Source organism: Mugil cephalus, chromosome 12 (genome assembly GCF_022458985.1).
Source record: "Mugil cephalus isolate CIBA_MC_2020 chromosome 12, CIBA_Mcephalus_1.1, whole genome shotgun sequence".
Taxonomy (NCBI): Eukaryota; Metazoa; Chordata; class Actinopteri; order Mugiliformes; family Mugilidae; genus Mugil; species Mugil cephalus.
The window spans coordinates 6,885,844-6,909,887 of NC_061781.1; the positions used below are offsets into that span (position 1 = coordinate 6,885,844).

General features: G+C 40.4%; 1 protein-coding gene across 1 annotated transcript in view; it reads left to right on the top strand.

Moving 5' to 3' along the window:
* The window catches only part of ube2f (ubiquitin-conjugating enzyme E2F (putative)), a 48,303-nt gene that overhangs the window by 16,572 nt on the left and 7,687 nt on the right, over nucleotides 1–24,044 (top strand). Inside the window, exons 5-9 of the mRNA XM_047600926.1 lie at nucleotides 4,714–4,781; nucleotides 9,884–9,954; nucleotides 10,215–10,272; nucleotides 16,652–16,684; nucleotides 18,067–18,129. Coding sequence (XP_047456882.1) covers nucleotides 4,714–4,781; nucleotides 9,884–9,954; nucleotides 10,215–10,272; nucleotides 16,652–16,684; nucleotides 18,067–18,129 — 293 coding nt within the window. The remainder of the gene's footprint in view (nucleotides 1–4,713; nucleotides 4,782–9,883; nucleotides 9,955–10,214; nucleotides 10,273–16,651; nucleotides 16,685–18,066; nucleotides 18,130–24,044) is intronic.

Genomic DNA, 24,044 nt, shown 5'->3' on the forward strand with positions numbered 1-24,044 from the left:
TCATTTTTGCATACAATAACAAAGAGCATTCGCTTCACTCAAAAAACTGAGACAAGGGAAGCTTGTAGAGTTTCTTGAAAATATTTCACCATAATCCAAGTAGCTGCCTCAGTTCTAGAGGACTGGTGGGGAGTTTGAATTTAAATAGGATCATCTGTGGGCGTTACCAATCAGAAACTTACATGATTAGAGTCTGTCAACAGCCAGTGACAGATGAAGTTCTGCAAGTGTTGGTGTTTGCTTGTGCCTGTTCCAAAAAAATAAAAAATATTCTAGCTAATAATAGTGAGAGGCGTTTAGGAGTAAACACAAATTTCTTGGTTTCAACTATACAGTCATTGGAAGTTCAGTTTTGCTGTTACTTTTCTGTCCTTCTACGCATGAAGCCCACACAAACGATTCTATTGGTCAAGCAGATCTTTGCCTTAGATTGTTGAACTGACAAAGGAGTGATCAAGAAATTGTGGGAAGGGAAGCTGGCGTGGCATCTGGGCTAGGTACGCACTGTAACTAGGATACTTTGTAAGGTATTTTCATATTGTAGAATCTCGGCTGAATTTGCGATACTATTGTAATGTGTTGAAGAAAAGTATCGAAAGTGGTTATTCCAAAGTTGCTGTAGTGGGGTGTTTATTGGTATTGCGGTACACACACTGAGACACTGAGTGTGGGTCTGGGAAGGTTAGCGGAGCCAGAACATTGGCAATGCACCACATTTATTCAGATCGAGAAAGGAAAAGCAACGTCTCCACTGAAACAAAAGGCGATGAGACTCCCTGACTCCCTCCCATAGAGACGACGATAGCAAAAGGTGGTGGGAGTACAGCCTAGACATTATTAATTTACCTTACTCACTAAAGTAACGTTAGGATGTGACCCTCTGAACAGCAACAGTGTAATAAAGCATGTTTACTCTTCATCTGAGATGGATGGAATGGAAGAATTATGAGCCTAAATTGGTATTCTTAAACAATTGTGAGCTGAACTGTGATTAAACCTTTTACTGTAAGTCCTAAAATGTTATTTTCAAACAGGCTGAAATGCTGCCACAATATATAATATGGTAATAATCAATGCCCATGCAGTATATCAGCCTTCTAGTTATATTTTACATAACTCAGTCCAACACCTTTGGGAGCTTTAGTGCTGTAGCCACAAGACAAAGTGGAAAAATTACCATCTTCTCAGCTCTGTGAAACTTGCTGTTTAGCTTTCACACCAGCTGTCACCAGCGTTTTTTTTTTAAATTTATTTATTTATTTTTTTTATATTGTGGTCGCCGTTATGGATGCGTCTTTCCCAGCTCTGTCAGAAACAATAATTGACTGTCAGCACCAATCATGCCCTGTGCGCATCACTCCGCTTCACTTCAGACTTCCTAAGGAGGAAATTGCAATTACGCAAATGAATCTGTTCAGGATAGTTAATCTTTTTCACCGCCGTAATTTTTCGACGCCGCAATCAGGGAGTCGAAATCGCTGCTCCCAGCGTGGGGCGCGTTTTTAACTCGGCGCGAACAGCACAGCAGACCCGTCACAAGATCCTGTGACGGAGATGTGTGCTTTGTAGTTTCTATTTAAATGAATGTGGGAACAACACGTAGAAACAACATCCAGCAGGAGCGATACACTGCGTACAGTATTTATGGAAATCATTTGTGAACTATTTTAAGTGTAACATTCCCATTATTTTTAACAAATATCGCGGTTTGTGCTCAACCAGCCGACTAATCAGCTGACGTCTCTGTAATTTGAGCGCCGTGAAACAAATTAGGATATTTACCCAGTTAAGTTGTGTATGTATGTGTGTGTGTGCAAGCTCAGTGTTGTGTGACAGTAAAGCCTAATTGTTCCAATGTACCGAAGACACTTGTGAATTATTTAGGCCCTTTGACTGCCTCTGTTGTCTGCCTTTCTCTCCCTCTTCCAGTTTTGTTGTCCTTTCTCCATCGTCGTTCTCTCTTCCCCTTCGTGGAGCCTGTCATCCTTTGGTTTTGATGCTGCAGCTTTTACTTTTTCTCACTCCTCTTTTCTCCTAGACATGTATTCAATCCAGGCTGCATCTCTCTATCCCACACATTGTTTCTGGCCGTGTGTCTCCTCCCATGTATAATACAGGAGAGACTGTTTGTGCAGTCTAATTAAACTGTAACTGTCTTTGTTACACTGAATGGAATCCGGTTAGGTCTTGATAGCCCTTTTGCAAAGTCTTTATGTCAAACTGCTTAGTGCTTTAGTGAGACGAATGCGCCTACTTTAATACCCACTTTGAGGGAAGCCCTGCAAGGTTTACATTGTATTCTATTGCAAACTGTTTGTGTCTTATTTATTTCTCTTATTAACTTCAATAACAGCTGGGCAAGGTATGTCATTGAAGCTGCAAACCTTATGGGAATTGACTTTCCAGTCATGCACATACATCCATACATGGACTATTTCCAAGTGCTTTCCCCTTCCTTTTCCTTCTGTTCTGTCAGAACTTGTCAGAAGTGCCAGTCCACCTCTTTAAGCTCTAACAAGCTCAGTGAGTCGAAGTCTCTTCTCCGGCTTCTCCTTCCTCAGCTTCGTGATCAGGCTGTAGCCACATTCTTCCCGTGCTTTTCAAACCATGTGACCTCATAACAGCAGAAATGTAAATGTCATGCAGCTAATTAAGGTCCCTTTTTGAACAACTACATCCTGAACGAGCCCTTAATTGGCTTTGAAGGCTACACTCAGGAGAAAGATGGACTGTGTATGTTTGTGATTGGACAGCCGGGCAAAAACATTGCATCGCCACTGGTGTTGAATATTTCATTTGTAATCTATATGTACATGGTTTTGGCTTGTGTGTGTGTGTGTGTGTGTGTATATATGGCCTTTTCAGGAAGTAGGGTAATTGTACTTGTGTGTCTTTGTGTTTTTCCGTGTGCAGTAATTGGCCATTTTGGGATCACAGTAATCTAATTTGCTCTCACTTCCCTGACATAATCGTTCAGATTGAGATTAAATCCCTTATTTACTTGCATGTCACAGGTCAATTTTCTCTCAGATTTGATGTGGTATGTTCACCATAAATTAGGGGTTGAATTACATCTGACTAATATGTGGTGAAAGTCAAGTCGACGTCAACTAGCGGCGATGACGTCACACATAAAATCAGTAGAATATAAATGCTTTGCAACAATGAAATCTATATTCTTGACCTGAATACACTTTGAAGCGTCTCACACAAAAGAGGCTCCAGAGGCTTTTCTGCAAGGTAATTGAAACTTGAAGATGGGCTGCTGTTGACTGTAGCCTATGTCAACACCATAAACACTGTCAGACTTACGCTTCTAATATGTGGCCGTCACTTGGCAAAGCGAGAAAAGAAAAACACTCTGCCACCACAGTAACAATGTCAACTAATAAAACACAACAGAACTGAACATAAACACATGAGCTTATCAGCACTGTGCGCTGCAGATATGTTTAGCCTGTATAAATTGGCCTTTAATATTACTTCACAGCGTGTTGTAGGAGATAATGTAGCCCGGGATTCAAAAAATAAATAAAATGCAGTATATCTCCGAAGCCTTTTCCATTTAAAGCGGCTGAAGGTATTTCTCAGCAGTGTGTTTATTTCAAAGTTTATTTATATAGCACTTTTCACCACCACAGAGACCACTCTGACCCAGACAGATAGGGGCTCACATCGTGGCCATGAAGCCCTGATGCAGGACTCCCAACCATCCAGACCAGGCAGGCCAGGCAGGCAGAGCCCCTGTGAGGAAAACAGTGTGGCTAAAAACTAAGACACAACTGAATAAAGTATGAACAGTACTAAAAGGAATGAAAAACAATAAAAACAACATATGATATTAATAAAAAAGGTTTAAAACAAAAAACAAAAGAAAACTTTTAGAGGAAGTTGAAAACAATAAAACAATAAGATCAGCATACATAAGAGCAAACAGAAGTGCTAATAAAAAGAGTAAAAGGGGACTCAGCAGTCTCAGCAGCCCTGAGGTCCTCCAGCAGGCTGTTCCACAGACTTGGGCCGTAACAATTAAATGAGGCTTCGCCATAAGTTTTGGTTCTAACCTTTAAGACACTTAAAAACCGATAAAAGAACCTTAAAATCAATCTGAAAAAATGCGCAGGGAGCCAGTGCAGTAGCTCCCTGCAAACTGGTGTAATGTGAGACCCCTTCTTGGTCCTCGTCAGCACGCGTGCAGCTGAGTTCTGGAGTACTTGAAACTGTGAAATACTCTTTTTAAGACCAGCAGGGCATTACAATAATCTATACGACTACAGATAAAAGCATGCATTAGCACTTCTGTGCTGGCCAGAGAGAGAGAAACGGGTGAACTCTGACTATATTCTTAAGGTAAAACCCTATTTTTGTGGTGTTTCTAATATGTGGAATAAAAAAAGGAAAAGAACAGACAATTTCATTCTTTCCCAGCTGTAGATAATTATTCTCAAATCTGAATGTTTTGTTCCAGTAGTGTGATGTTGGCTCTGGTCTTTGTGTTGAATATGATGTCTTCAAGGACATTCTTTGTTTACCGAGCTCGTCCTATGATCAGCCCTCTATTCACAAGTGTTGTTGGCACATTTCTAAACCCTGATCATCTGTGATCGGTGAATGCTTTCCTTCAGTTTATCTTAAAATACATATTGTCCTTGTTTATACAGTATTGTGCGAACAACATTACAATTGTTTTTCTCTCTCCCTGTCTTCCCCCAGATGAGGGTTACTACCAGAGTGGAAGGTTTCAGTTTGAAATAGATGTACCCGAAGCCTATAACATGGTGGTGAGTAGTCCAAATGTCTTTTGTATGGTCTTCTAATCACACTTTCTACTGTCTCACCATGCCAGTGTGTTTTCTTTGTAAATCTATTGTAAATCTGTGCATTGTTGTCCATCTGTTTTGTCTTTTTCTTCACACGTAAACACACACGTTCACTATTTCCTCTACTTAAGTCTAGGCCTGACAATCCCTACCAGCTTCATGATACTTGCCATGAAACGATAACTTTAAGTTCACTTAAAGTTCTTTACAAGTGTTTCTCCTGTAATAAAGTTAAGCCTAAGTATCTCTCCAGGTACAAATCCTGTGAGATTCAGGCTGAACTATGCTCCTCTCAATGCAATAGGATTAGTGTTTTTGCAGACATTATTATCTGCTTTTGGCTCCATAGATGAATCAGGGGACACACTTGGAAATTAAATTTTTTCAAAAATGTGGCATCAGGGAAATTGCTTCTAACCAAAACCTGCGTCTTAACACCTGAACATCCTCAGAACAGAAGCTGGACTAAGCACAATAACCAGCGAAAGTCTTGTATTTTAAAATTCTCAGTCTCACTCATGTGTAAGGGCTGAAGTATTGTATTCTCCTGAGAACTGGTCAGGGATATATTAAGGGGCAGAGGTAAACACAAAACTATAAATATTTAAGAGCAAACTTATTGCTCAGGTGACCTTCTTCAAAAGTTGACCCTGTGACTCAGTACGACTCCCTCTTTGCATTTCCTATTTATAATATACATTATATTTAGAGTATATTTGTACATATGTTAATGGGGGGAAGCCAAAAGGCCAAACCAATTAGCAAGTTGCTGCAATAATAGGGCTTTTCCGCTTTAGATGTGTCCAACTGTGATAGTGCAAAGCCAGGTTTCGTATTTTAAAGTGCATCCTCCTGCTGAGAGAACAGGGCTACACCATATGGGACGGGATGTTCCATGTTTCAACCTCCTATGCAGCTGCTTCACAGCATGAAAGCCTGACTATGGTGTTCCAGTCTAGATGGGAGAAGATAACTTCTTGGTTTATAATGGTTTTCTCCAGAAATTTCCATCTGCCCACTGTAAGTTCTGCTTTGTAGGCCTAGGTCAGTGGACACTTTTGCACTTTTGTATGAAAAACATCTGTGACTCCCAGTTCCCTTTAGATCTGCGTGTAATCAAATCCTTTTGAGCAAGCCTGGGCTTTTTCTTTCTTTTTTTGTTCAAAAGGGTTTTAATAAAAAGGGGTTTTGAGTCTCTGGGACAGTTTTGTGGAAGTCTAGGTTGGATATATGAAATAATATGCACTAATCATTTCCAACATTCACCATTGATTTTCAATATTTCTGCTCTACCTCCAAGAGATGGTAGTAACGCTGTCCATCTATTGAAGCAATCCTTGATGAAAGTCACCGAGGCTAAAGATTTTAATAATAGGGGATAGGATTTTGCTTTGTAAGAATTAAACTATATTGCCTATTCATATACATCAATCACCCATAATATCAAAACCAGTGACAGGTGTAGGGAATCATATTAATAATCTCGTTGTGATGCAGTCTTCTGCTGAGAAATCTGGTCCTGGCTTTCATGTAGATGTTATTTAGACACGTACCACCCACTTAAACATTGTTGCTGACTAGGCACCTCCACCCCATGACAGTGACAGTTATTAATGGTGGCACACATCCCCCCACACACACGACAACTGCTTAAGAACAGCTCAAAAAACAAGACCCCATACCCCAAACTGATCGAGTGTCTGTGTGACGCTCTGAAACAAGCCTGACCCACAGAAAACCCCCAGGACCCATAGACTCCGCTGCCAACGTCCTGATGCCACACACGCTAATACGATGAAGATGTGTCTATATCCTGCTGCACTTTAACTTTGTGGGAGGCAAAAAAGAGAACTAAACAATATGAGGCGGGTGGTTTTAATGTCATAATTGATGAGTGTTTGACGTATTATATTCCTATATTTCCATATTTCTAATCAAAAAGTCACATTCAGCTTCTTGAGTGCAAAATAAGAATCTCTCATTAAGAGACCTGTGGCACTAAAACTCTCTCATGGTAATATCTGTAACAAGAAACCACATATTTAGTAAGTACGTCAGGGCAGATTATTTCCCTTAGCAGTTAATGAGATTGACCTTACATCTCAAAATGTCAGCTGTTAGGGGAACAAAGGAAGCAAATTCACCTCATCGTCAGGCTACAAGTCATGTCTTTTTTTTCCACTAAATAAATAACACTAATCTGGATGTTAACCTTTCTCTGGGTCTAGAAGTCAAATGATACTTATGTTAAAATTGGTAGCTGAATGAATACTTTCGAGGAATGACTCAGTATGTAATCGAAACCAGTTCAAGGCCTAACCTCGCAACACGGAGGGTGAGGGACGGGGTGAAATTTGATTCATAGTTTTGTTTTTGCTGTAAACCGTCCTCTAAAAGCATGCCCATTATCATCAAGTTGTTTTTGGAACACAGGAAACGTTTTTAGTCTTCCAACCATTTCCGATGATGCGGGCAAACGGCCTCGATCTCATAGACGTGCTCCACCTTTCCGATTATTGCCAACTCGATTTCCTCGTTTGTCATTACCTGGTGTGCAGGGGCATTTCTCAGCGCTGTACTGACATTTAACCTGAACATCATATTGCCCTCTCTGCCAAATTTGTTCCTGCAATTTCCCCTCCACTTTCAATTGCTGTTGGCTTCCAGGAGAGACACGGTGAAGACACTGAGTCATATCGATTCATCAGATGCCTGACTCACCTGATTCAGACTCTTAACGTTACAGGAAAAAAAGTGAAAGAAAAGTGAAACAAGTGGTGGAGAGCGCCCTATTTAAATGAATATTTTTTGCCCACCGCTTTCCACCAGAGAGAATATGGGAGAGCAGGCTGGACGAAAGCTCAAAATGAAATTTGAAGCCACCGAATTAGAGGTGTTAGTGTGAGAGGCAGATAACGGATTTTGGAGAAGAAATATTAACATAACCAAGAGAAGCGCAATGCTGTATGGGAGGCTATCCGTGACAAGGTCAATGCTGTGGGGAAAACAAGAAGAACACCAGATGATATTAAGAAAAGATGGCGCAGACATAAGAAGGAAAAACAGAGGGAAAAACATCACTCATAATAAAACCTCAGCAAAAAAAAACAGGTGGCTCCCAAATGGCATTGCTGGATAGGCGATATGTTTCAATTACTTTTGCTTCTGTGATTCCAAAACTGTTCAAACGTGCTAAATATAGTGGCAAAAAACAGTCACCACAATCAGTTTGAGCTTTGGTAAATTGCACTATGTGCGCTAAATGCTCTGTTTTTGTCTTCTCCGTCCAATATTTTGCGCCTTTTGTCAGAAATGTCTGTATGCGCATGTTCATTAAGCCACAGGTCTTCAACACAGAGCCACTGGTCTCTGGTTGATTGGACATTTTTTATATATATATTTTTAAAATTTTCCCCCACAAATTGAAATTTCTTTCAATACACATTAACACAAATCCAACATATTTTAGTAAAGGGATGAGGGATAATACTGAGCACACTCAGCACTAGGCTGAGTTTAATATAGAACACATAGAGTAAGTAAGTGGTCCCTACTTAATCTCTCCATCAGTTTGTGGTTCCAGGGCCTGAAAAACGTTGAAGGCCCCTGAATTAAGCCAAGCATCTAAAAGGACTTCACACGTTACTTTGTGTCCCCTTAACCAGCTTTCTCATCAGTTTGTGCGCACATTATTGCACGCACAAACCTTTAGTAAATCAGGCCTCAAATGTAAGAGGGCCTTAAAAATTGGGGCCCAGAGAATGAGCACCATCAACACTCATAGATAGACCTAAATTGACTAAATTGATGAAACATTGACTTTTTTATTCAAAATGAAGTAAGAACTTAAAATTACACCTGGCTGGAAAGTTCCTTGGCTTGTGGCACAGCACACATGGGAATGATGCAGCTCTACTTAACACGTTGAACTCCTTCTTGAGACAGTGCAGCGTTTCTCTCTTCTTCTCCCTCTCTTATTCTGACGAGGTTTATCGTCTTATAAGATGGTTTTCTCCATCCACCCACCACACAGTCAGGCTTGTAGGCCTGAGTCAGTGGACTCTTTGGATTTTAAGAAACAAGACAGACAAAACGTCTCTGCCTCAGATGAAGGTGTAATTAAATTCTCTGGGTCTCTGAGTCGGTCTTGAAGTGAAAGTCTCGATGTGGAGTATGAACAATAGGCGAATAATAAATTGCAGTGAAGAGGTATTGCTGTGTGGCAATCAATAGAAACCTTTCTGCCTTGATATGCCAGAGGTCTCTCTTTGTTACTAACGTGCTCCGATCTTCACAGCTCCGAACTGAACTGAAGCAAACAAATCGCACAGTTGTGTAATTTAACAGTTAGGCTGCACTTAAATCACAATAACTATTTGGATGTTTCTAACTGAGACAAATTGTAGCCACTTCTCTCTTTCACACTCGTCGTTGGAACTATCACCGATTTCCAAAAACCCGCTCAGATGAACAAAATTCTAAATAATAAATTGTAATGATTCGTGTAGTAGTGCGCGGTGTGCTCGGTTACTGTTAGCATTGCTCTGCTGGTCAAGTTAAAAGCCCCAGACACAGTGGGACATGAAGCATATGCAAACAAAGAAGGCACTGATGCATCCGTGTTGACTAACTGCAGTGAATAGACCATCTGTGGACACTGGCGTTAGCGGTGAGGGTTCATCCATTTGTCTGCTCTTGGCCGAAGAAAAAGAGACATAATTGTACACTTTACATTTTAACATTATTAACACAAAAGCAAGTGCTGTGGGTCCAGTTATGCTTTTGCCATTTTGCCCTTTACGCTTCTATTTGTGTGCGTCAGTGAATGCGATGAATGAAATGCATATTCAGGAATTTGTTGGACAGCGTTTTACAAATGATCAACATGCGGCATTTTGAGAGCCACAGGCATTAGAAAGTAGGACTTTGTTATTTTAACACGATATAGAAACAAGTTTCAGAGAAAAATGAAAAATCAATTTGCACCCTGGGCGATTACTTTGAATATATGGAAAACGCTTCATGACTTGTTGGAACTAAAATTCTCCTCTTTTTTTCTACAGCCTCCTAAAGTACGATGTCTGACCAGAATATGGCATCCCAATATCACAGAGAATGGAGAGATCTGTTTGAGGTGATGCTGTCTACACTTTTTTCTTTAATTATTTATCATTGTTGCCCATTTACATTCTTCTTCCTTTTGCTAAAAACTGTTAGAAAACCCCCACTATCCAAAAAGCTTTGTTTAAGTTTTGGATTTTATAATCTTTCCAACACTTATGGAAATGCATAGTAGTCAAGAAGTGTACAGCACACAATAAGAAACTTATCGCAATAAACTGCTGCAGAAACGTATTGTGAATGACTTTAATTGTGTATTTTGTTCATCTGCAGCTTATTGCGTGAGCACTCTATTGATGGCACAGGCTGGGCCCCCACCAGAACATTAAAGGTAAATGAATTGCATCTGTTCACTACAATGTGTTTTTATTAAGGTTACACCCTTTAAGACTTAAAGTCCGAAATAAAGACAGACTACAAGTTTTTAACATCTGTCCAGATACTGAAGCGTGGGATCATCTTTTCCCCTACTTTGCAAACCAGTCCGGTTTGTTTGGGGTTGCCTGACAGTGCAGGAGATATTGACCATGTACTGTGGCAAACTTTTCATGATACCTTTGGTAGGATGTCTGAAGAGTGCTTTTAATGCTCCTGCAACAACAGTTCCTGACCTGTGACCATTTCGCATATCTTTAAACCTAGATGTAATTTACATGTGCCATGTAGATAAAATTCCACCCTTCTAGTGTTGTCATGAATGGGGTAATTTTGGAGAGGAAAACTGTGTCAGCTCAGCATTTTAACATGGAAGACTGTTAAGATTGGTTCGCTTTTGGAGGCTGCCTCAAGTGGCCATTTGAGGTAGTGCAGTTTTTGGCAGTGCAGTGTGACCAAAAATGTCAGTTTATATCATTGAATCATTTGGACAAATATTGAATAAACTGCAAGCTGACAGGCTCCAGTCCTATCCATTCCAGTCATTTATCACAACAGTGCTTGTATTCATTTCTAATGACTGTTTGTTAGGAGGCCTTTTCTATTCCCACACATTCTCACTACTTAATCTGTAGTTCCTGGACATGCAGGAACTACAGATTAAGGCTGTTGCATTCTCTCAGGACACAGAAACGTCTAAGGTAAACTTCGCAATCAAAAGCTTTTGAGCTGCATATAAAAGAGTTTTTTTTTTCACATTTTACCCTTCACACAACGGAGCACTTCTTGCAAGCTGTTTAGAATCAGTTAGTGAATTTTAAAGCAAGGACGCCCTCTGTTACTTCCATTCAAGATGTGACTAAAATTATGTTTGATAGAGACTGCGGTGTGAAACCTGATGTGGTTGTTGAGAGAGGCTCTGCTTTCCATGTTAGGTCAGGGTGTGCTTTTCTGCTTGGATCAACATCCCTCTTAATGTTATTGAATGTTAATTATGAAAATGTGCAAATATGTGCGTTTGAAACACTGGGTCCATTTTCCTTCCGTTTCTGCCAGAGGTTTAGAGGCCCATCCAGGAAATCCTCTTAGAAAACTTCTCTGTTTCCTGCAAAGACAGCTCTTGAAGTTATTGTCAGGATTTGTCTTATCCTTGAAAGTTCCTTTCCTTTCTTATTTTTTTGTTGATGTTTTGTGCATATGTGTCAATCCAAGCTAGCTTTCTGTCTTTGCCTTATACTAGTATACCTGTCCCCTGAGGAAGAGAGGAAGAGTTTCTTTCATGCATAGAATAAACAAATGTGCCACAGGATTTTGTTTTATTGCACTGTCGTCAAGTTTAGCTCCTCCATATTGTCGGGCACATCGTGTTGTGCGATCTATGCCGTCGTACACCAAGAAGAAATCGAAGTTTCTTCAGGGAAAATGTTCCAAAATAAATAGTTTTGCCTTATCACTTTAATTTCATAACCTGAGATTTATCTCTGATTGCACTGTACCTTTGGTCAGATCCAGTCTGCTTCCAATCGGATACTGGATTGATGCAACCGAAATTCTATTTCCAATTTTCACTCAATCACAAGAAAAAATATATTTATTCCACCCTTTATAGCAATATGTATAAAAGAATACAGCAATAGATGCATACAGTACATGAGAATCTATTTAGCTTGTGTGCATCAGGTAAAAGCAGAAAGCTTTATTTATTATTCATTATTTAACATTAATTATTTAATAAATGTTACCAAAATAGTTGGCAACAGATTGTCTTGATTTGTCCACACATAATCTTGCACAAAGAAAGTCTCTGTTGTTCCACAACACCGCGGTTCCTCCCACAATGAGTTACTGGATCATGGCTCGCTCACATCTGCTTTAAAGTAACTGAATAGTCCAGAAAAATAATGGAATCCAATGTGATTGCCACAGTCGTATAGTAGATAGTTTTGAAGACACAACATTTCACACAAATGTTAGAGTGGAGTTCCACTAGCGGGGCCATTTATGCTTGTGCGCTCATCAGTCTGGCTCACTCTGTAAAAACGCCACCTAAACACCAGTCAGCACTGTGTCAGGTTCATTTTTGTTTGTATTTTCCTTTCGTCAAAATTTCGCCAAAAATGAGTCATACAAACGTTTGTATCCCAAATCACCCCAGTTAACCTTTCCTCAGTGTGTCTTTATTGATCCAAACCAATCACTTTGACACTAAGCACACACTAAGCACCAAGCACACAACCAAACGGACCATTCACAGCTCTTGCAGTTTGTGTTGCTGCAACACAGTTAGATTTCTGGGGAGGCGCATGTCAGGCTTAAGCATTAGGGTCTGGGCTGTTTTGGATCCACATGACAAATATCTGTCCACTAGACCAAGCTCAAGCCATCTCTGAAAGCACTTTATCAAGACCCCAACATGTCCATGTTAGACCGATGGAAAAGAGACGCCATAGAGGATGATGGTGAGAATCCCTCAATGCTCAGCTCTTCTCAGTTGTTATAACTTGGATAAAATAAAAAATGCATGTAATGTTAACACAAACTTTTAGTAGACTTGTTGGTGCGTGATGATCCTGTGTCCTGAGCTGCCACAAACCCATAACATAACCCATACAATCAGTTTTTGTCGTGTGATTTGGAGTGGGATCAGAGGCAGTGTACATCAGCCGACATGTACACACAGCTATGTACTAGTTCTACCTTCTCCTGATTAATTCCATGGCTGACTGTGTCTCTGCGTGAAATTAAACCCCGCATGTTCCGCTGCTAAAGCCAGATCAGATCTCAGGATAATCAACATTTTACTTTCATTTCACGCGTCTGTCTTTTCGCTGCATGTTTATCTCTCTCGCGCCGATCCCTGAACACAACCTCTTCAGTAGAATGTTCACCAGAATACAGTCTAAAAAAATACTAAAAAAACTAATATATAATTTTGTCATCTGATCTAAACCCTTAACAGCCTCTTTCTTCCTTTGTTCCATGAAACGAACACGTGTGACTCATGAGGAGATATTACTTTCAACCTCTACCTTGCTCTGAAAGCCCCCACATCTTTCCTAATATACTCTTGGTTTTGTATTCTTTTAGTTTTGAATGCTTCTTTTTCTGTTTCACCTTCAATCAGTCAAGTGGAAAGAGGCTCTGCATACAGTATGACTGCATATATTTACATTTCTTTTATTATAGCAGTAACAAGCACCAAAGTACATCTTCTGGTATCACCTCTTTCCCGCTCACTGGCAGAAATGCCTTCGTGCAACGTTTCACTGTACACATAAATTAATTAAAGACACTTTAACTGATCGGCATGAAAGATGAGATATGTGTGAACAGTGCACAGCCAGTGGGGTGAGGCTCACAAAAGACGAGTCTGTCTGGCTGCAGTGCCCATGAAAAGTATTCCCCTCTTTGGACTTACATTGCATTAAATCTGAAATCCATTCAAATTATGTTAACTCCAGTTCAGACTTGAAATCGTTCTCTGTGTCACTTGCAAATATATCCAAAGTTCTGGTCTGCCTGAGCAGCGAACAGAAACAAATCATGTTGGGGAACATTGTAACCTTGCCTGCAGTGAGATGAAGCCATCTAGATGTGGCTCACATACAAAGTTAGGTTTAGCGTAGCTGTGTGGAGTTCAGCTCTACAGGAAGAGTTTAGGTGCTCATGGCCGTTTGACGCCAGTTAATGCCCCCCGGTTCAAGTTCAAATTCAGCCCGTGTTTGTTTACTTGAAGGTGGGTGTGGAGGTGGTCGTGCTGTGTGCGTGAGACTGGTTGAACTCAGGTTCATGTGCGTCAGCAAGTGTCACTGTGTTCAAAAAATATGCGAGGAAAAAGAAAGTGCAAAAGCTGCAAATCAGAGAGGGTCGTGTTGAGTGGGTGATGCTGTCCCTGTTCACTGGTCACCACTTCTCTACTTGAACCCACACATTGCTGCGTGAAATACTTTCACTGTAATGGCGTGTGCGTATAGTACAAAAATACTCATTCTTTTTTTTGTTATGTATCGTTATTAGAGGCCCTTCTACGGTCATCAAACAGCCCACTGAATTGGACGTGCTGTACAAAGTTGGAGGATGTGTGCTTTCACGAATGCAGTCGTGCATTTTGTGTTGGTTCTGGTGTGTCTTATGTTTCGCATTACTGAACTGAACAGATCCAGTTGCCTTGTATGGTCGGCTTTCGTGGTAAAGAGGACTGCCATGTGTTGTCGAGCTAATCTTTCATGGCAGTATCTAGGAACGCCCTCACGTTTAGTTGGTAGTCTGTTTTATTTCTTTAGCATATTCAAGAATCTGCAATTAAAATAAACACTGTTAAACAGGTTGGTGCACGCAGATGCTGTTAAACATTGTTCTAAACCATGGTCTATGTCCGCCCATGGACATGACCAGGAGGTAAAAAAGTCAAGCTGCAGCATATTCCATAGTGCTGGTCTCACCTCATCAATGACGCTTTGCTACAGCCTGATATGTAGCTAGCTGCTGCACTGCAAAAGATCCAGTAGCCAAAAAGTCAAAGCGAGCCTTTTGGAAACATCCGCGTTCTTCTCTGTCATAAATGTGGAGTGCAGTACATATGTAACAGATCACTATTTACCCTTGTATATATGGAACAGAGTGTGCGTCTTCTATCCACGTTCAAAGTCAGCACAGTGATCGAGGAAATCATGGATTGGCTTTTAAATGAAACGCTGTGTGTTCAGCTTCTCAGCGTCGTGGATTGCCTTTGTGCACTGCTGATGCATGTGGTGTGTAATAGAAGTCTCTCTTTAGTTTGTTCAAGGGAGTAAACATGGCACTCCCTGTTCTCCTTCTTGTTTTGCAGTTATTTTCTATAAAAATAGGCCACAGCCAGGCCTTTGGCATTACCTATAATTTTTATTGCATTCTGTGTTTGTGCTGTCTGTGCTTTGTCAACATAATGATCCATCTACGACTTTTTTTATTATTATTGTTTTTTACTTCATATCAGAAGCTTTCTGTGTGGAAGGACAAAAGTCTGGCTACAGCTTTTGTTGGCGGTATAAAATACAGCAAATTTAGTTTTGAAAGAACAATACCGTAGCTGATCAGAAATCTGTAACGTCTAAAAATATAACTATGGCTTCCTGCAGTTTGATTTGATCTCACTAACAATGAAATAACTTTTGGCTTTTTTTAATGGTACATATTTGCATGTGCCATGTGATTATTGTGTACTCCATTTGCCAGTGTTTGATGACAGACGAAAAGCAAAAAAAGCTTCCTTAAAGTCAGACTGGAATTTTCAGCACGATTATTTTGGCTTTTATCACATACTATGAAAAATGGACCTTCAGAAACGCCATACTTGGTTTTTGTTTCAAAATGTTCACGGTTCAAAGCTTCATCTAATTATGTAAATTAAATAAATATATGCACGTGGAATGAAAGATAATCGAATGGAAGCCCGGAAAGCATTCATTTGAGTTTGTCAATCAGTGAACCAGCTGACAGTTGTTTTGCTGTAGCTCCCTGTGAAAGAAAGCTTGCGTTTTTTGATCTGTTCGGTCTTTCATGATGTATTCCAGCACTCGTTATATTTTGCCACCATGTCACTGCTGTTCTTAATTGGATCTCGCTGGACTGCTTGTGAGTGGGGGGGGATAATGAAAGTCCTAAGTCTCACTGATAAAAGGCAATCACGATGGAGTCTTTATCGTTGTTCCATGCACAGAATCCTACTGCCTATATCTTCTGTAGCCAGACTTCCTGTAAAGCCACGGTCCGAATGTTCCCGTGTTCATTAAAGGGCTCATGGTGACAGGAGATTCATAAATTTCAGTGCGAACAAGGATTTCAGCGTCCATTTATTGTATCGCTTTGCTAATGCTCAGTGTCAAGGGAAAAACACATACATACAAGAGCCACTGACAAGAGAAGAAAATGACAATGGTTTGCTTACTCCTTACGCATTGTCATCACAAATAATGTTCCCAGTAAAGCTATTGTTTATATGTTTTGATATTTTTTTTTTTTTACAAACTTAATCTATGTCTTCTGTTGCCATGGCCACCTTTGCATGTATTACTTTCAGTAACAGATGCATAATACGCTGCATATGTTGGCATGTGGTCTTACATTTTCATTGTAAACTAATTTTTGTGGATGTGGCCTTAGACAATCAGCCCTGAATATAGTTCACATGCCACCAATGACAGTAAATTAAGTATTGAATTAGTTTTTTGTTTTTTTCTTTATTTTTGACTGATTTGTTTATTTCTGATTACGGCAGTTAGACTTTTTCACAGTCTAGCAGGTTGTTTTACAGTGAATATTTGATCATTAATATTTATTCATCTGGTTTCTTCTAGGACGTGGTCTGGGGATTGAACTCCTTGTTTACTGTAAGTTTCACTTGTGTTAGCTCAATTAACACTCACACACACTGTTTTTTCCAATAGTCTGTCATTTAAGTAAGAGAAGTCCGCCCAAAGAGCTCCCTCCTCATGCAAAGAGAGGTTCACAGTGTGGGCAAATAAATTTACTCGACCCAGGCTGCTTACGGCATGTTGGTTACGCCAATGATACTCTGATCGAATCAAACAACGTCATTGTCAATCCCTTTTTACAAGTGTAATAAGGCCATAATTCCTGATTTAGAGAAATTAGCATGCCTATCATGAGGAACACTTTGAGGTAATAGGGACATAAAGACACAAATATTAGATTACACCCTTGCAATGCAACGCCAGCTGGCTCTGGGTGACTCCCAGAGCCTGGTCTTTTAAGGACAGATTGGCAGTAATTTATTACAAATTCTACAGGAAATGAAGAAAAACTAATCAGATTTTCAGGGTTTTGATTGAGGAAAATTATTGACATAGTTAACCATGGAGAGCTACACTGATTACGCATAACATTATTAACCACTGACAGCAAGTAAATAACATCAGCTTGTAACGATACAATGGTCTTCTTAGAAACGTTTGGGCCTGGCAGTTGTGTTGATGATACTTAGACATGTACCAGCCACCAAGACCAGACCAGGCGCCCCCACCCCATAGCAATCACACTTTGAGAACAAACTGATCAAGTATCTGTGGGATAATACAGAGAGGCCCCTCCTCTCTACCCATAGGACCCAAAGACCCCCACCAACAACATTCTGTTGCCAGGCAACACAGGATACCCTCAGAAGACCCCAATCTTATGCCTGATTGGTCTATACTAAAATGAAATGTAAAACTACACAGAAATACAGAGAGACAAAATATACACAAAACGTTATTTAATCGTTGTGACTTTCAAACAGCCACTAAGCAGCTTACAGTAATCGGATTATTTAGAGGTCAGCATAGTATATGATGATAGTGGCGTTGGTAATCTACACAAGTCATGTTCTCAGTCTTGCCACTAAATCAGGAAACAGCCTCCTAGGTCATCCTCCTTTTCATCTTTCTTGCCTCACTTGTTGTGCTTAGCATCTCTAAGGCAAGAGTGTAATTAAGCCGTTTTGTTTGTTGAGATTGCAGAGGCCGGGATGACATTGTAGACACGGGACAGGGTTGAAGTGGATCTCCCAAAGCAGCTTTTAGTTTTAATTAATATTTGATCAGTAGATAGTTATGAAACCCTGAAAGTAAAATAAATATAAAAAAAAAAAAAGCCCTTGAAAACATCGAGCGACAAACAGCCAGCTCTTGATTTTTTTTGACATTGTGTGTCAGGCTTTACTCTCTGTGTGCTGCTGTTTTTGTCATGCGTCCCCTCTCTGTCTCTTCTGCAGGACCTGCTGAACTTTGATGACCCGCTGAACATCGACGCAGCAGAACATCATCTGCGAGACAAGGTGAGGCACATTCAGGCGGATTCTAACCTGAGATATTTAATTGTGTTTTAGCATTAAATGTAGATTCGGAGCTCCAGTCGTTTAAGATTTGCTTGTCTCAGACGAGCTTATAGTCCGCAGCGTTATATTCACACCTTTGCTTTTGTTGGTATCCTGGAAGAAATTTGGATTTCGGCCAGAAATACAGCCTCTACAATTTTATTACAGTTTTCTGCTGCGTCTTTCTTTACGCATTGATAGTGCTTTAATCTGGTATAGTGCTGACGACAAAGAGCAAACAACAGCCTCTCTGTGCAGACTAAAGCTGTGAGGCTCTACTCCAGAGCTGTATGGATGTTATGAAACTCATTTCAAATCAGCCTCCTCTTATAGATCCGCATTCCTACACTTTTCTTGTGTGCGGAACTATTGGAACCATATCTTGAATTGCATTTATCTAGGATGTACTAAAAAGTCCCTTCTCTCATCCGAACAGTTATCCATCGGTACATCAGGCAATGTCAGAAATGTTAATGGATGTTGGAGAGTTTTGAGTTTATTAATTCCGTCCCTGGGTAGGCATGCAACTCTGCAGGGAGCTGCTCGCTGTGGAAATCATTCTGAGCCTTAGTTGAGGCAAGCTGAAAGCATTTTAAAGTACATTACTGACCTTTTGCACTTTGCGTGTACCCTTTCAGATGTTGCACTGGAGTGATCCCAGCGGCGCGTGATAATAGTTGCCTCATGGCCCCATTAGATATGCAAGTGTTTGTTTGTGTGTGTAAGAAATGATGAGTGCCTTTTATAAAGTAGCCAAAGAAGTCCTCTTTTTTTCCGCAGTAATGCTAAGGCTATTATTATTATTATAATGCTAGAATTGAATTAATTCTCTGCATTACGCCGCTGGAATATGTCACATACTTCATATAGACAAACATGCATTTGAGGGGTCTTGTGGGGGGTCACATGTCATTATTAAGTGCATTTGTTGCCTTTGCTCCTGCATGCACTCAATCATTAACTTCTCATAGTTGTCATGAATCCACTAAATAGGTGGAAATACTCCAGGGAGTGCGTTTTGTTGCCAGGACTACCGGTAGCTGAGGGAACGTTGTTAATGTATTGACGTGTCATCTAGCTGCGGCTCATTGCTTTGTGCTTTTCTAATCCAAACGTGGCCAAGCATTATTACCCATGTCTTTCCTTTGATACATCTGGCCTGCACACATGAGAGAAACAGTTACTGTCAGCACAGAGACCCGTCTCCTGTCTCGTCTTCCATTGTTCTCATATGATTGTGTATCTGTAAGACCTGCATTCCAATACCCTTGATCGTTGTCTGTGGCGCGAAAAACACAAGATGGAATCCTCCCAAAGAGGAAATGTGCGTCCTGCTCTCAGTTCAGGTCTAGTATCCCAGCGAAGCACTTGTTGCTGATGGTCCTGTCAAATAAATTAGTCACTCAGGACAGTAGAGAGGAGGTAGTGCGAGATTTAGGTTTAAATGTAGTTTGGTGACAACTTCACTGAACATCAGAGCCTTTGATTCTATTCCATTAGTGTTCTCTGCATCCATCACATAGTTTTGCGGTTTGGTAAATTTAGAGACGACCGAGACAGTTTAAACTTTAGTGGATTAAAAGATGCAGCTAAAACAAAGGTGCCGTGATCTGACTGAATGAAACTTAGGTGAACTCTCTCATGTAAAGTTGTAAAACTTTACATGAGAGAGTTTATAAAGCTGATCATTTGATAATTAAAGACAAACATCACTGGGTGTTCTATAGATGTAGATCCTATATATAGATATAGTTCCTGTATGTTTTAGTGCTATTTTACCATTCGGTTGAGGTTCTCTAGAACAAAACAACTCAAAACACAAAGTCATCCAACCGTGACCCACTCCCACCGAGTTACAGCCTGCTGTAATCAACTTCAACAGCGAGCCCATCGAGGTGTGAGAGCATGTGTGAGCGCGGTAGTGTGGTTATGTGCATGGACAAGTGTGTGTGTGTTGAGGCTTTTGATGTGGAGCTTCTCCCGTGGCTGCTCTCTGAATACATTAGCTGCTTAAAGTGGCTAAAAGTATGCATCCTCATGGCCAGTGTGTAGTGTGAACGAGTATGGGCAGTACATTTGTGTAGTTAGTTGGTGATTGTGGTATTCTATTGTTAGTTGTGACTCATTTTTTGAATGTGTTCACTGGCTTTTATCTACCTTTAAAGGAAGGATTCCTGTATCTGTCTGGGCTTTTCTCAACAGCTGATCACCAAAACTACTTCACCCTTGGTGGTTGCGTTGTTGGTGACACAAGGAAGCGCAGCGTTGACATATGGTCGACATATTTAGACTAAATGTTTTCTGTTATCCAAGTCCTTTCTAGCTACCTTGCTGCATAAATGCTGTCATACAATCTAATCTCAAACTATCTGCTGTGGTAAACTGCTGTGTAACCATTAGCTATCCCTTTATTTATTTCATCACTGTGGTTACTATCCCCAATACAAATAAATACAATAAAAATAAGTCATTGTTTAGAGCTTATTATTTAACAGTGGCTGGCTTGGTTTGCGTTAGCTCTGCTACCCAGCATTTAAATTTTGTTACTCCTAAAGTACTGACAGCAAGGATGACCTTTAAGCTCTGCTCTCTCTGTAGCTGACGCAGCAATGCCAGGTACAGTATATTGGTCAGAACCCAAGGGTGTGCAATATTGAGTTGTTTTGATGAGCACTTCTCAAGAAAGCTTCAATAGCACATTTTTTCTTGGGCACTAATAATCTATTTAGGAATTACATTAAATGAGATAATGAGTGTTTATGTCAATCATTTTAATTCCATTTTTAAACTTTAACTAACATGTTCATTTTCTAATAACCCTGAAATCTCATATGCTCCTTACTATGAATCAAGGAAGTATAGAAGTCCAGGTGTTCTGGAGTCCGTCCAGGGACTGGTGCAGAACACGTTCTATCTCTGCGCTAATTTCCACGGTAGATTTTAGTTTGACGCCTTATGAAGAAAACTGATTAATAACGAGCTGTGGAATGTGTACGCCCTCTGACATTTTATGTCCTCAGCAGAGACTTTTTATAATTAAAATGCTTGAATGGCGCTGAGATTGACTGAATGCTGTCCTTTCCTGGGACTGGGTTTGAGCACCGGGAGGGATTTAATTTTAGCATTCATTTAATTTTCGGCTTACCATTTTTGTTCCCTTTCATCTGTACATTGTGTCTTCCCTTAAAAATATTTCATAGTGATTGGTGGAAAAGCTTGTTTTTTTGTTTGTTTGCTTGTCCACAATTTGACATTCACCAGTCACAGTTTGGACAACACAACTTGGACATGGTTATAGTCACTAGGGAGGCCAGCTTGGTGCCATGGTTGAATCTGTAGTCTTTGTTCCTGCACAGTTTTACTTTAACTATCAAGCATGAGGCCAAAATGTTTTATGAGGCCACAACTTTCCTTTTTCCAAGCCACTGTTAAGAGTGTGAGCCAAGTTCAATGGTATTTGTGGCTTGGGTGTTGTGCACCAAAATGTTTCATAAGTAAGTAGAAGAATAGAAACTCCAGCGAGTAGGAACTGGATGGAACTTCACTCCTATCTGAAAATTGATCAAATAATTACAGTAGCATAGATATAAACAGTTAGGTCCACATGTATTTGTAACTGCCTCTTTTTCAAGGGACCAAAAGTAACTGGACTGCACACCCAAAAGCTTTTACATGGGCTGCATGGGCTATTCCCTCGTTAGTCCTTTGTCATTTAAGCAGGTAAAAGGTCTGGAGTTGATTCCAGGTCTGGCGTCTGTGTTGAGAAGCCGTTGCTTTAAATACATAACGTGGTCAAAGGAGATCTCAATGAAAGTGAAACAGACCATTCTTAGGTTGAAAAAAAAAAAAGATGAAATCCTTCAGAGAGGTAGCTGAAATGTTAAGAGTGGTCAAAACACCAATTTGCTACATTCTAAGAAAAGTGGAGCATATTGTTGGGCTTGGGAACTCAAAATCACGTCCACAGAAGGCAACAGTGGTGGATGATCCCATGATGAAGAAAAACCCCTTCACAACAGGCAACCAAGTGAAAAACACTCTTCAGGAAGTAGGTGTATCTACAAGTCTAAAACATACAGGAGACTTTGTCAGACCAAATCAATGATTCTTCCCAAGATGATGGTAAGAAGAAAGAATGCAAAGGGCTTGGAACAGATGATGATCCAAACACCACGTCTTCTGTAAAACACGGTGGAGGCAGTGTGATGCAGGGACATGCCGGGCTTCCAACGGCACTGGATCACTAGTGTTTATCGATGATGTGACAGAAGACAGAAGCAAGCGGATGAATTCTGAAGTGTATAGGAATATATATTCTGCTCAAATTCAGCCAAATGTAGCAAAATATGTTGGACAGTGCTTCACAGTAGAGATGGACAACGACTCGAAATATACTGCAGAGGCAACCCAGGAGTTCTGTGGTATGTGGTGGCACACAGAGCCCAAATCATGAAGTTTGTGTCACTGTCCAAATATTTGTGGCCTTAACTAAATTGTATTTTATTCCAGGAGATATTTAATACTGATGGCTCCTAGGGAGAGAGTCCGGGTTCAAGTCCAACTCTGGCCCTTCTGGGTGGAGTTTGTATGTCCTCTCTTAGTCTGTGTGGGTTTTCTCCGGTTACTCCGGTTTCCTCCAACAAGTTACAGTGTGTGTGGTACAGACACAATTTCTGCAACTTACTGTAATGTGATATTGACCGTCTGGCCTACTCCAAAGCACAAAGAGTGACAGAGTGACACCTTGGAGGCTTTGGGATGAGTTAAGCCCCAGAGTTCATGCATACCATAGTCACCTTTTGCATACTAGATTCTCCACATTTCCACTGATTGGATTGATCGGTGGAAGAAAAGCAGCCCCTGCTCCCTCTGCTGATTTCTGAGGTATCTCTAGTGGCTTAGCCTTCTCAGTCAATAGCCAGTCATGTCAAGCATGAAGACACAACAGCGCTCGTACCCATCGTTTCCTGCATTCTGTTTGGGCTTCAATTCCCCTTATCAGCTTTCTGCCCATGGACAGTGATCTCTGTGACCCTGCAGGGTCTCATTAGAGACATCAAGAAGGTTGAGGTATCAAGGATCTTGGTCCTGGGGCTGAATGTCTAAACAGAAATAACAATGTTTACTGATAATGACTTACTTTATATTCAAATTTTTAATGTTTAACACTACACCACGTTGTAGCCTTCAGTTTTGTCATATACTTAGGTCTTAAACAGATGTTTTTGTAAGACTAATAAGGAATAGCATGTCTTACCATACGACATAGTTCATTATAATGCTACATGTGTTCACAGTGATGCAGTATAAATCAGCATTCTACTGCATGGATATTTGAATCCTTCAGTGGTATATACTGTGTGTTGGTGTATAATGGCACCAGTATTGTGCTTAAGGATTTAGCTAGCTAAAGGTTTAACCACTGCTCGGTGTCAGGAGATGAAGAAAAGACTTGGATTTATCAAACTTAACTGTAGGTGTGGACATCAGGTAGGGCTGGGCCATGTATCAAATTAATTCACTTAATTCATGTTTACTGTTGAGCAACATAATAGTTGCCTAAATCCAGATTATTTCTCACAAATGGGTGAGTCTGTGTCTTTATCAAATTCTAAAGCTAGCTGTGACCCAGCTCCAAAATCACAACTAAAAAGCAATACATTTTAGCCACCTGTCATACCGTTGTCACATTGTTTGACAAGGCAGGGAACTAGAGGTGCTGGCATTTCAAATCAAATCAAGCATTTTTGACACACATACAACTGTAATGCAGACAGAATGAAATTGTGTTTCTCTTAGAGATCTGTGCAGACTTGGCAAAAATAGGTAAGAACCACAGTTCCTTGGTGCAGAGTGTACCTCTCGCATCAAACCAG